This window comes from Sphaerodactylus townsendi, linkage group LG03 (assembly GCF_021028975.2).
Source record: "Sphaerodactylus townsendi isolate TG3544 linkage group LG03, MPM_Stown_v2.3, whole genome shotgun sequence".
Lineage (NCBI taxonomy): Eukaryota > Metazoa > Chordata > Lepidosauria > Squamata > Sphaerodactylidae > Sphaerodactylus > Sphaerodactylus townsendi.
This window is the reverse complement of record NC_059427.1, coordinates 109,664,148-109,677,390: the sequence shown is the minus strand read 5'-3', so window position 1 is coordinate 109,677,390 and position 13,243 is coordinate 109,664,148. Positions and strand designations below refer to the sequence as shown.

Sequence of the window (13,243 nt, the reverse complement as noted above, 5' to 3'; positions counted from 1 at the left end):
AGTCTGTCAAAGGGCTTTTGAACTTCTTAAAGAAAAACTTGCTCAAGCTGTGGTTTTTAAGCTTCCTTACTACACTAAATCTTTCCATATCAGGACCAATGTCAGCTGACCATCATAGGTGCTGTTCTGACGCACAAGGACCCTGACGGTTGACTCTACCTTGTAGTATATTTAAGTCGCAAGCTACTCCCCAGGAGCAGAAGAATAGTGTTATAGAGGAAGATGTTTTGTGGGTGGTCTGAGGACTGAACAAGCTGACAACTTATCTGAGAAATATTTTTATCTTGAGACAGACTATAACCAGTTACATTCATTCACCAAATGAAAGAGACTAGATCCAGTATTCTGAGAAGAGTTTTGGGCCCTTCCATACATTATTATTATTATTATTATTATTATTATTATTATTATTATTATTATTATTATTATTATTATTATTATTATTATTATTAAATTTGATTTAATATACCGCCCAATCCCCGAAGGGCTCTGTAGAATAATGCACATTCAATCCACTTTCACAATTGTTTGAAAGTGGATTTTGCTATGCCGCACAGTAAAATCCAGGTGGATTGAAAATGCATTATTCTGCATATGCGGAAGAAGCCCATGTCTCTGCAAAATCTGCCTTTTGAAGTTACATTAGAGAGAGAGATAATGTTTTGGCAGATTCCCTTTCAAGGTATCACAATGATTCATAGTAATTTCATGAATATTGATATGAATTCTGATCTCCGTTCTAAATTTCCAAAAGCTGCACTCTTTCATCTAATCTTACAATATTTAATACATCTGCTTGCTGCTAACAAAACCACATCACTTACATGTTTCAGAAGTTATTGCTAATGCAAGCTTGTTAAATGTTACATAGCTGTTGTCTCTAATTGCAAAAAGGTGGCCTTCTGTGTGGGGGGCACATGGAAGTATACAGCCACTGGCCTTCTGTGTTGGGGGGCACATGGAAGTCTTGAAATAGTGGTTAGCGAACAGAATGTTCAAAGCAAAAATGCTTTGGGTGAAGGTCCTAGCAGAAGACTCGTATTTAGCATGCCCTTAAGATAGCTGAATTTTTATTCCAAATTGTAACTTGCTTCAGTGGTTCAGATCTTGCAAAGGAATGGTTTCAGTTGCTGCTAATTTTACACATGTAAAGCACCCCCCGTTGGATCTTGGGAGTGAACTTTCCAGAGCCTGGTTCTTGCCTCACTAGTTATTTCCACAGCTACAAATGTTAATTAATTACTGGACCCCGATTGGTTCTAGAGTTGCCTATCATGCAGATGAGGTCATAAAACATCAGTTTCACCTTCACCATTCACTTTTATCTTCCCCCCCTTCCCCCATCCTATTTTGAAGTGATTGGCTGTGCCTATTTGCTTTGGAAATATGGCATGCTTTGTTCATCTTCAAATACCAGAAAACCCATGAGACATTGCTGTTGGACATTGGTAATTCTGGGCCTTGTAAACTAATTAGAGAGCTTTAAATGTAAATTTACTCCCCTGTGTGAGCACCAGATCATTATTGACCCATGGGGGGTGGGGGGATGTCACATCACAATGTTTACTAAGCAGAATTTGTTTATGGGGTTTGTCATTACCTTCCCTAGTAAACCACACTTAACCCCCAGCAAGCTGGGGACATACTTTACCGACCTCAGAAGGATGAGTCCACATTGAGCAAGCTATTTGAAACCGACTGTGATCAGAATCCAATGCAGGTTGTGATCAGAGCTTTGAATGCAGTACTGCAGCTTACCACTCTGCACTACAGAGTTCTTAGAGACAGGGACGTAGGTATAGATTTTTTATGGGGGGGTCAGGGGTGGGGCCACACCCCCACCTGCCCCTAGGGCATGGCCACGCCTCCCCAAGCCCTGTCCCTGGCCTAGTGCTTATAAAAGCAGCTCTCCAAGGCCGGGGACAGCAGACTCCCCTGCCCTGCCCTCCCTGCCCCCTACCAGCTGGGCTCCCAGCGGCAGCCGGCAGTTCCTTCTGCCCTCCCCTCTGGGCAGAGGAATAGAGGAAAAATGGAGCCCGGTGCAAAATCTGAGCCCCCTCCCCCCCTGGGCAGCCGCTGTGATGCTGGAATCCACCCCCAAACAGCATCATTTTCAATGGTGTTTAAACTAGAGAGCCCAAATTCTCCTTTTAAATCCACCTTAAAGGGAGAATCTGGGGTCCCTAGTTAAACAACATTGAAAGTGATGCTGTTTTGGGGTGGATTATCCCCCACCATGAAACAGCATCACTTTCAATGTGGTGTAGTGGTTAAGAGCAGGTGCATTCTAATCTGGAGGAACCAGGTTTGATTCCCTGCTCTGCCACTTGAGCTGTGGAGGCTTATCTGGGGAATTCAGATTAGCCTGTGCACTCCCACACATGCCATCTGGGTGGCCTTGGGCTAGTCACAGCTTTTCGGAGCTCTCTCAGCCCCACTTACCTCACAGGGTGTTTGTTGTGAGGGAGGAAGGGCAAGGAGATTGTAAACTCCTTTGAGTCTCCTACAGGAGAGAAAGGGGGATATAAATCCAAACTCTTCTTCTAAACAGAGGACCTCAGATTCTCCCTTTAAATCCATCTCATAATGATACCACCCAGGTTTGGTGAAGTTTGGTTCAGGGGGTCCAAAGTTATGGACCCTCAAAGGTGTAGCCCCCATCTTCTATTAGCTCCCATTGGAAACAATGGAGGATGGGGACACCCCCTTTTGGAGTCCATAACATTGGACCCCCTGAACCAAATCTCACCAAACCCAGGTAGTATCATCAAGAGAGTCCCCCAAACAATCCCTGAAAGTTTGGTGCTGCTAGCTCAAACAATGCGCCCTCTGCAGGCCAAAAACCAAAAAACACTAAAAATGTTTTTAAAACCCACAAACGGAAGGGCGGAGCTTCAGACATGAATGGGGGGGGGGTTAAACCCGAGAAACCTAGCTTAGAGAGCTTCAGCTAGATAGACTATCAGTTCAGACAATTACAGAATAGGACGTTTTATGGTTATTAAGAAGTTTTGCTTTGCTTGTAGTAACTTGACAATATTTTCATTGTTTTAGCTTTCTCTTAATAAACTTTAATATGTTTTATAAAAATGATGTGTGGTACACTGTTTGCTTTTGAGTACACTCCCCCAGAGATGAACTGGGGGCTAGAGGGACAGGTATTTGAGAAAAGGGGAGCTCTCAACCTTATTAAGCAAGTGAAGCACACCTTGCCTACCAGGGTTTGAAGTGGCTGTGGTTTCAGTGCTCAGACCTGGGGCACGAGGTTGTGGTTTCATACAGTAACCTGCTCCACTTGCATTGATGAAGTGGCCTTTCCTTTGTTCTAGTATAGTCACTTTATTTATTACTTCAGCAGCTATTAGATAACAGGTGTTTGGCCCTTATTGGGGGGAGGGGGGAGGGAAGGCAGGGTACAAACATTTGAAATAAATGAATATACATAGGCAAATAGTAGTAACTAGGGCTATTTTCCTACACTACCAATGCTCTAAAATCTTCATAGTTATTCCCACATTCTATAATTGAGCTCCTCACTGTAGGGGCTTTGCTGTGCAGTATACTCTCCAGCCCTTTCTTCCTCCAAACAGTGTTTTGTGCCACAGCACATGCCTGGTGCCCTCTACCATTACTCTATAATACAGTGCATTCTATTGAGTCCTCCCGTTACCTCTCCAATTTGGGCCAGCCTCACCTGACCACATCTCCAAGACGGACTCGCAAGTTGTTGCGAGTTACACGGTTCATGCGAATCTTCTCACTCTGACAGGAGTCATCTGTAAGTACAATGCACACAGTCTCCCGACGTTTCTTCCCTTTCAGCAGCACTGTGTCCCCACGGAACAAATGCAATTCCTCCATCTTAGCCTGCAGAGAACCAGAAACTGTCAGCAATTATACCATTGCAAACGTTTTAATTACTTTTGCATGTCCATTCATACAGTATGAAAATGAATGCCTGTGTAATATAAATATGTGCAATTTGTGTTTTTTATGACAGAAAGTGAACATTACAACTTTTGGCATGTCTGTCTGCATCTGAGTTTGTATTTCTGGAGTAAATCAAGTATAAGGATTGTCTTTCTGTTTCTCACTAGCTGCCTGCTAGTGATATATTTATATGTTCATAGAATGTGCTTATATGCTTATTAAGCATGATGTCTGAGAAGAAGGCATGACTGACTAGACTATAGAGCAAAGGGCAATTGTGTAGAAGAGAAAAATCCATGCTTAGCTTGTTCGTGGAAAGAGGAGCATAGTGTGTGCCTAGGTCCACTGGCTGAAGGAAAGATAGAGAAGAGTGTTTGTAGTTACCTGAGACAAGCACACAATACTGTTGTCTTCATTGGCAGCTTCATCCACAATGAGACGGTTAGGACGATGCTTTTGGCGCAGTATAGCAGTGGAATAATCCTCTCCTTTGGGGCTGTAGAGAAGAAAATGGGGCTGTTTCATAAATCCGTATACATGGGGATGCTATATTGAAGGGAAAATTCAGAGAAGACCTTGGTGCTCCTGTCCAATGAAAGGAAAGGAAAAATAGGCCAAGAGAGAGTTGTATGGTGTAACGAAGGCGCTTATATATGTTCTGCTTTTCGCTGCCACCAAAATATACTTTTCGCTGCCACCAGACCTAAATTAAAGCCCACAAAAACTGATTTGTAAACGGTCACCACCCTGACTGGGGAACACAGAGACACAGACAGAAAAATAACTGAAGACTGGAACGGTTTAAAGTTGAACAAAAACTGAAAACTTTTATTGCTGGCTTTACAGAGGCTTCTCAGATAAACTGGAGAGGAAATAAGCGTGTTGGTTGCAGAGAGAAAGTTTGCTTAGGCTTAACGGTTGCTGAGTAAGTTTGGTTTTAAGCGTAACTGTTTCAGGCACTTTACTTCATACACAATGGACACTCACAGGTGTCCCTTCACTCCAGATTTTACTTTAAAGATGTTTCTCAAAAGATGTTTCTTTGGAGGTTTTACACTCTCTTCAAAAATAAAAAACTCAGTCCGCTGTTCCTCCTCACAAAAATAAAAACACTCAGTCTACGCCCAGTGGGATTCAGGCATAACAGCCTCCCTCTCCCACACTCCCAAAATCTGGCTTCTCTGCCACAGGAGCTGGGCCTCCCCAGACTGTGGTTCACTTTGAGGACCGACTTTTGGACTGTTAGAGGTTTCCCTCTCACACACAAAATAAAACACCTGAGGGCAGACACACTCCTCCAAACTCAGGGTATTTAGTTGTTCTGAATAGCCTCCAGCTATTCCTAAACCACAGCAGTGAGAGATCTCTGCAGATTCTCTTCACTCTGCCTCAAAAGTACCCGAGAGCACACCAGCTCCTACAGAGCCACAAAGTCCGAAGACTAAAAAGAAAGAACCTTCAGCACTCTTGCTGACAGAATTTATAGCATCTGCTTATTTTTCTCTGGCCAATCAGGGCTGGCCAGGGCTTAACTCTTAAAGGGGCGGTTCCACCCTGTAACATGAATGCAGGATAAGTGCATTTGTCACATATGGTAATGAAAGGCACTGGTATCTGTGGACTAAATTAAGAGGAACAGAAAGATAGAAAAGGTTCCTGGACAAGATTTCCAGGGTTTCCAGGCTTATTGTAACTCTGAGCAAGTCAGAGCATATGATTGCCTATTGTGGCTGGAGAAAAATGTCCTGAACCTTTCACAGAGGCTTAATGTGAGGAAATTGGCATGGCATGCATGGAGGCCAATAACAACACCTGGTAAATAACATCCAATTATGCCACTATCAAGAGGGTAGGACTTTTTTTTCCAGGTTGTTGGCAAAACTATTTATTGCCCAGGAATAATCTTGTAAATTCATATGGATAATTTTTAGTTTCATTTTAAGCTAGGTTGAGTATTTGCCATTTCATGTCAAGAGTTTCCTATTAACGCATGTACTGATTGCTGTGCTCCAATTCAATGCAATCAAAAGAACTGAACCCAGTAAGTGAGGGTTCTTCTCCAACATGGCTCCCATAGGCCTGCCAGGGTTTCCCTTGGTACCTCCTGAACTTTGCAGAAAGTGGGCAGGGTCATTTTAGGGCAGGGTTTGTTGCTGGCTGCTGTCATTCAAATAAAAGCTACAGCAACAGCCACCAGAACATCAGGAGGCCTTGTAAGTACCCAGGTATATAATTCCCTTCTCTTTCTCCTTCGCTCCAGCTTTCCTTCATTTCCTTTTATTCCCCTTCTGTGAGTATTTTACAAAGCAAGGAGGGAAGTACACTGCCTCCTGTAGAAGTCATCTTGAGCTTGGTGCCACCTCTTGTGGAATCCATTTTGGGGCGGTATTGACCAGCCCAATTCATTATTTCAAAAGCATCCACAGGTTCAAAAAGATAGGACCCCTATAATAAGTGATTGGTAACCCATGGACTACCTGCAGAATCGGTGTGACATGAATATCTGAGTTTAGGCAGCAGTATCCTGTACCAACTGGAATTTCCAAGCTGTCTTTAAGGACAGACCCGTGCATCACAGTAGTCTAGAATCAAGTTAACCATGGCATGGATCTGTATGGCCAGATCAAAGTCTGTCCTCATGTGGAAAACACTGTGGTCAATGGCTGCCTTCATATTTTACTGAAAGTTCAGACTGTGAGTTTAATATATTTCTGTTTCTTTGATAAAGCCTTCTAGAAGATCACAACATTATATAAGAATTGGAAAAGGAGAAGGATTAGGGAAGCCTTGGCAAATGGGATCTATTTACTAAATTATGGGGGGAGGGAGGCCAGCACTTGAGAGAGTAACTGCCACGCTCCACTGTTTTGTTTGTGTTTTTTTAACCCTTTCTATGTAAGACCCGCCCCCAAGCTGTGTGTGCGTGGTGACTGGCTGGAAGTAAGTTGTGTGGGGCAATTGGATGAAAGTGATTAATTGCCACCATAGCTAGCCTTTTATATAATAGAATAATAAATACTCCTCAGGAATAATCACATGCAACTATTTTACATAAATTAAAAAATGTCCCCTGAAGGACAATGTGGGAAGCAACTGAATGTCCTCCAAACTCTCTAATTATTCCCCATCTTCCTTACATTGCTGACATTATCCTACAGGTACTTTTGATACTTGAACATTTACATATCAGCACTAGTGCAATGGAAACTTGTCATCTGGGGGGAGGGTGGGTGAATGGTTGGAAATTCACTATCCTCACAACAAATAAAAGTCCTCTGATACCTATCCCAACACCCATAGTGCTATTGTAGTGAAACCTATCAGGATCTCCTGCAACAGACAACAAACACCAACAATTGTGCCTTTAAATATATAATCCACAGAACAATTTAACAACTCCCTGTTTTCAATCTGTTGTCATTTTTTTCCCCAGTACAGACAGTGCGCTGGAATTTTTTTTTTTTTTTTTGGCAACAAATTCCAGGGGTGTAGTTTTGTTAGTCTGTGGGAACAAAACCATCTTGCAGCACCTCATAACCAAATATAATTATTGCAGCATAAGCTTAGCCCATCCCATAAGGTATCTGACAAAGATGGTTAAACTCATGAAAACTTGTGCCACAGGCCTTTGGGTTTTTTCTTTGCATAGTCGATTCTCAGGGAGGAGAAACACAAATACCTAGCTCAAGTTACTTAACGGTCTGGTGTCCAGGACAGATTCCAGAAGCTATAAATATCCTAGCGACCTCCTCGTTCTCCATGCCCATGCTGTGTGATCATTGTCGGATATAAACATCAGCTGGCCGTGGCCTGCTTTTCCAAAACAACCCCCTTGGAAATTCCAAGGGAGAAAAGACCCCCCCCCCCCCTGCTGAACGAAATCCAGATCCAAGCGACGATAAAGGCATTAGCAACGCTCCAAACGCACCCTTCGCGTCTGGGGAACTCCCTACATGCTACCAGACTCAGAGAGACTAAGCAATGGAAACCCCGAGGTTGTCGAAAGTTTCCTCCACGCTTTCTCAAAGGACCAAGTTTACAGCCCACGCAGCGCATACATTTTGCCCCCCCCCCCGCCCGCCCTTAAACTACCCTCCTCTGCCCGGCAGCTGTCCCTAAAGGCTTGGGGTGAGGGCGACGGGAAGAGCGTCAGATCCCAGTCTCCAAATCCCACATGGGCCCTCCTTCAGAAAGGAGAGGAAATTGCTGTTTACGAAGAAGCACTTACTCCCCTCCCGTGGCTGGCATAATGGCTGCTCGCGGACCCTTCTTGGGATCGCCTTGGCTTTGCTGCTGCTGGGTCTCGCCGGCCTTTCCCTTAGGCCAGACAGGACACTGCCCGGCTGCCCTGGTCTGCTGCTGCTCCTGCCTGCCCACAACAGCTGGAAAACATCCCAGCTCGGGCCACCCCTCCTGCCCTGCCTACCGGCCCGCCCTCCCCGCTGGCTTGCCAGGACTTTCCCAAGGAGATGGCTGCTCTGGCTCGATGCCTCTGCTGCTCTTTACGAATTCATGACAATAAATGTAAATTGCAGCTGCGGCCTTTCGGCTTCAGGCCGATCGAGGATCACTTAAGAGAGATATGCTGACGGTGCATAAACAAGCCTTGAAGATGGGTTAGACAACGAGCGTAGCTAGGGTTCTCGGCTATATTTCTCTGCAGATCTCTCAGAATTGCAGAGCGCTGTTTATGGGATAGGAAAGCGCACCCCACAGTCCTCGCTGGACGCTGGCCAGAGAGGCTGTATTTGGGGCACGGCGGCGAACCTTCTTGCAGCAAATCCAGTTCTATTTTCACCCTTCCAACTCCGCCCAGAGCTCATTACCTCCCTCCTCGTGTTCCCCGATGTGCATTTTCCGGGGGAGGAGGGGGGAAAGTGTTCCCACAACATGCTCAAGACGTGTAAGAAACAAAGAAAATGCATTTAAAAACAACAGTAACAGTTCAGCAGTTCAACTGCTTTCTGCATGTCATGTGACTGCTAGGCCGGCCCTTGTCCGGAGTGAAACAACGCAAAATCTGAAGGTGGCGCTGTTCTTTCAAGGTTGCTTCGGTTGCTCTGCTCTTGAAGAACTGTGACGGGGCTTTATTTAGAGTCCCAAGGCTTATATTTGCAGAGTAGGCCTGTTGCTATGTTTTGCATGTCTTTTATCAAAAGTGGAAAATAGGGGCGCTGAGTATACACGTGGCAGTGTGAGACTGGCATGCTGTAATGTTTTGCCTCAACTGCAGCCAGGCATTATAAAAGCCAGGGCTGGTTATGTGGGTGGTAATAGGCTGCATGAAAGTATACAAAAGGAGTAATTTTCACGTATTGCAGAAGCGTAAAAGAAAAGCAGCAAGCAATTCCTAAAAGCCATTACGAATTGCTTGACCAATCCGCTGGCCATTGTTTGGATTTCTTTTTCTTGCCATATTGGTTTAGACCTGCTTAGTACTTGGAAAACTCCCTAGATTATTGCCCCAGAAAGATAGGATAGCAGACATACTTGAAGTGGTTGAAAAGTATGAAAAAGCATACTCTTACGAAACACTACAGGAAATATATACTGCTTCCCACATTTCTCACTGGGAGACATTCTGATAAGCATAGGCAGACTAAATATCAGGTAGAATGGAGATTTACACAGCTAAATGTATAAAGGACATTTAAATTACCTCAGCCAGAACCAGTAAAATTCACTCCAGGAAAGCAAGATTTACAATATTTTCAAAAGTGCTTTTCTCTATTCATGAGAAAGAATTTTCCCAAGCACTTTTGCCAAATGCTGGAGTGTTATGAATTTTCCTAAATAGAAACAAGAACTGGAATTTGAAAATCTAATGCTTCATTTCTCTATATAACATTGTTGGGAACTGGTTGAAAATAGATTGCTATAATTCTAAAGAAGAGAGTTGTACTGGACTGACACTTCACCCTGCAGCATAAAATATTGATCAACTATGAAAGTAATCCTGTTTTTTTTTAAGCTTGTTTCTCAAGTAAGTTGCCAGTGATGCTTTTTATAGTTACGTTTCTGATGACAATATCTGTTATCTCTCTCCTATCCTTTCTGTCCACGGGACTAGCCAAGGGTTTGCTGAAATTGTATTACCAGCCCTTAGTTTGATAACTAATCCCATCTGTTTGCTGTCTTCCATATGCCCAGGATGCCAGTGGTGGGGGAGGCAGGGGAATGTATCTGAGCTGCTGGCACAGAACATGACCAGATGGAATCTCCTGCAAGAAGCAGCACTGAGGATGCAATTAAACCAAAACAAGCTGCTCAAGATCCTGGTTGCTCAATGACACAAGCTTGTGGATGCTCAAGATGAAAATTGGCACTGGTGAACTGGGAATTCGTTGGTTTGGAACCATGCGGCTGCAGGAAAAGTTGTGCTAGGGTCTGAAAAATGTGCCAGTAGAGGGAAAGTGAAGTTGCAGTTTGTAGTCTATTTGCAGGTAAACTGGAATACTATTTATGATAATCAACAGATATTTCAGTGTTGCAGTTGGCAGCCACCAGAGAATGGTTGCAATTGGAACAAGGCAAAGTAAGAAGGGTCTTCTAACACAGTTGTTACATTTTTGTCTATGAATTCATGCAGAAAAGTGAGTTTGTTTTGAAAGAAGTTTGCTGTACATGCTCTGAGGAGCAATTCCCACTACTTGTGAATGTGTTTAAAAGTTCAGGAGTCCTACCTAATGTTTCCTATGGATTTGAGATAGATGCAAAGAAGGGGTGTAGGAAAGATAGTATTTTAAAAGGTGTGATGGGCTACAACCTTTTAATTTCTTCCATGCAGCAAAAGAACGCCACTGTTCTTGTTCCCAAAAAGCTGTTAACTAGTTTACTGCATATTCTGGCTACCCTGGCTTGGTTCTCAGGAGCAATCAAAACATGCTCACGCTACACTAGCATAATTTAAAGGCAAAGAATGCCTACCTGGGAATACATGTATTTCCCTGCTACTTTTGAGGTACTCTTAAATAATACTATTTTGGATTTACCTGGCTTTAAAATATTGTATTTGAATTCTAAAGTGAAGGTAGAATATAGGATTCCTGCTGATAAAGATATCTACTAAATGGCCTTGTGTTGCTCTCAGCCTCAGATGCGACTAAATGTAGTCTATTGAATTTGTTTATTTTTTTATTCTTTTGCCTTCCCATTAGTATCGTAGCTTAGTGTAGTATACATGGTACTTTTCTTCCCTTTCCCATTTATCCTCCCAACAACAGTATGAGAGGGGTTAGGCTGAGAAACAGCCAGAGAGCTTCATGGCAGAGGGGGGGTTTAATAGTTCATGGACCGTTTTAGAATTGCTTAGTTATGACTTTTATATGATATGTATTTTTGGTAATAAAGTGAAAGACTCCTGCATTCAGCTAGTAATTATCTCTTTTTTCCAATCCAGATGTTCCAGTCTTTATCATTTCTAAATATTGTTATCAGAATAAATGTGACTGCGAAGATCTTCAGAAAACATGGGAGACATTTTCAAATATTTTGGGCTACAGAGATAGGATGTTTCCAACAGAGGGTGCTACCACATAAAGAAAACCTGTCACAAAGGTCCTGGATGTTGCTGTTTAATGACTGTTTTATACATTACTGAAGTGGTGGCAAAGCAAATTTGCTGTAATTTACCTGGGAGCCTCTGCCAGTTTTAGCTCCTAACTGGAACACAGTGAAATTCACTTCTGAGTAAATATGCATAGGATTTGGCTGCATGTTCCACTGATATGCATTAGTCATTATTAACTTGTTGGATTTAGGTAATTTAGTTGGATTATAGCCATCATTTAAAGTTACTCTAGTGCATTAGGGCACATACAAAGAGACATTTTTCCAAGCTCAGACAGAGGGTAGGTCGACCAGGCAACGGCACTCCGCGGCGCCATCTTCCCGGTTGTTGTTGGGAGTCAAGGCGCCGTGTATTTAACACCAACCTAAACAATTGTGGCCATCTTGAGGAAGGCTAGAGAAGTCTTTTACAGTTCTTTTATAGTCCTTTTGAGCTCCTGGAAAATGAAAAACCAAGAGAGCGTATCCAGTGATTCCACTGCTGAACTAATATTAACAGTCAACCCAAAATAATGAAGAAGTCCATGTTCTCCCAAGTAGGACATGATGAGTGAAGTTTGGTGTTTATTGCTGTAACTTGTGGTCTTCTTAATCATAGAATCATAAAGTTGGAAGAGACCCCAAGGGCCATCAAATCCAACCCCCTGCAATGCAGGAACACACAATCAAAGCACTTCATGCAGCCTCTGTTTAAAAACCTCCAAAGAAGGAGACTCCACAACTCTCCGAGGCAGTGAATTCCACTGTCAAACAACCCTGATGGTCAGGAATTTGTATTGTCGAAGGCTTTCACGGCCGGAATCACTTGGGTGCTGTGTGGTTTCCGGGCTGTATGGCTGTGTTCTAGCAGCATTCTCTCCTGACGTTTCGCCTACATCTGTGGCTGGCATCCTCTGAAGATCCTCTGAAGATGAAGATGAAGGATCCTCTGAAGATGCCAGCCACAGATGCAGGCGAAACGTCAAGAGAGAATGCTGCTAGAACACGGCCATACAGCCCGAAAACCACACAGCACCCAAGGTCAGGAATTTCTTCCTAATGTTTAGGTGGAATCTCTTTTCCTGCACCTTAAACCCATTACTCCGTGTCCTAGTCTCTGAGGCAGCAGAAAACAAGCTTGCTCCCTCTTCGACATGGCATCCCTTCAAATATTTAAACATAGCTATCATGTCCCCCCCTTAACCTTGGCTTCTCCAGACTAAACATCCCCAGCTCCCTAAGCCTCTTTTTGTAGGGCATGGACTCCAGACCTTTTACCATTTTGGTTGCCCTCCTCTGGACCCGTTCCAGCTTGTCAATATCCTTCTTGAATTGCGGTACCCAGAACTGTACACATACCTCTGCATAAACTGGGCTGGGAGGAATTGGGCGAGGTGGGGAGAAACTTGACCTTATCAGCAATTTTTAAAATCTCCTTAGGAAGATCAACCTTTCATTATGAAAAGTGTGATCTTCTCTTAAGGATGGTATCTCCATCTGGATCCCAGACCCTTTGAAGAGCAATGCCAGATCATAAAGAAGTCAAGATTTGTATGTCCTTTCAACCTACTAGTTCTGCTTCTTCCCTGTTCCCACTTCTTAACATCTCTTATTGTCTCCTGCTTCTTCCTTTCATTACTCATCTGTAATCTCTGTTGAATTGTATGATTAGGAAGGGCAAGAAGGATGCTCAGGTTTATGGCTAGGCTACTTTGGATAGTGGCTGTGAGATTGAGATTTTCCCCCAGCATCCTCCTGTCCTGAA

General features: G+C 43.4%; 1 protein-coding gene across 2 annotated transcripts in view; it reads right to left on the bottom strand.

The window, feature by feature from the left end:
• The window catches only part of LOC125429043 (transitional endoplasmic reticulum ATPase-like), a 38,741-nt gene that overhangs the window by 19,788 nt on the left and 5,710 nt on the right, over positions 1-13,243 (bottom strand). The window contains exons 1-3 of one of the 2 annotated variants that reach the window (XM_048489800.1): positions 8,159-8,328; positions 4,315-4,426; positions 3,695-3,867 (exon numbers count right to left, since the gene is read on the bottom strand). In XM_048489800.1, the coding sequence (XP_048345757.1) occupies positions 3,695-3,867; positions 4,315-4,426; positions 8,159-8,178 (305 nt within the window). In that variant the 5' untranslated portion in view covers positions 8,179-8,328. Of the gene's footprint in view, positions 1-3,694; positions 3,868-4,314; positions 4,427-8,158; positions 8,329-13,243 lie in introns of those variants that run through there. The other variant, XM_048489801.1, reaches the window with a different exon arrangement.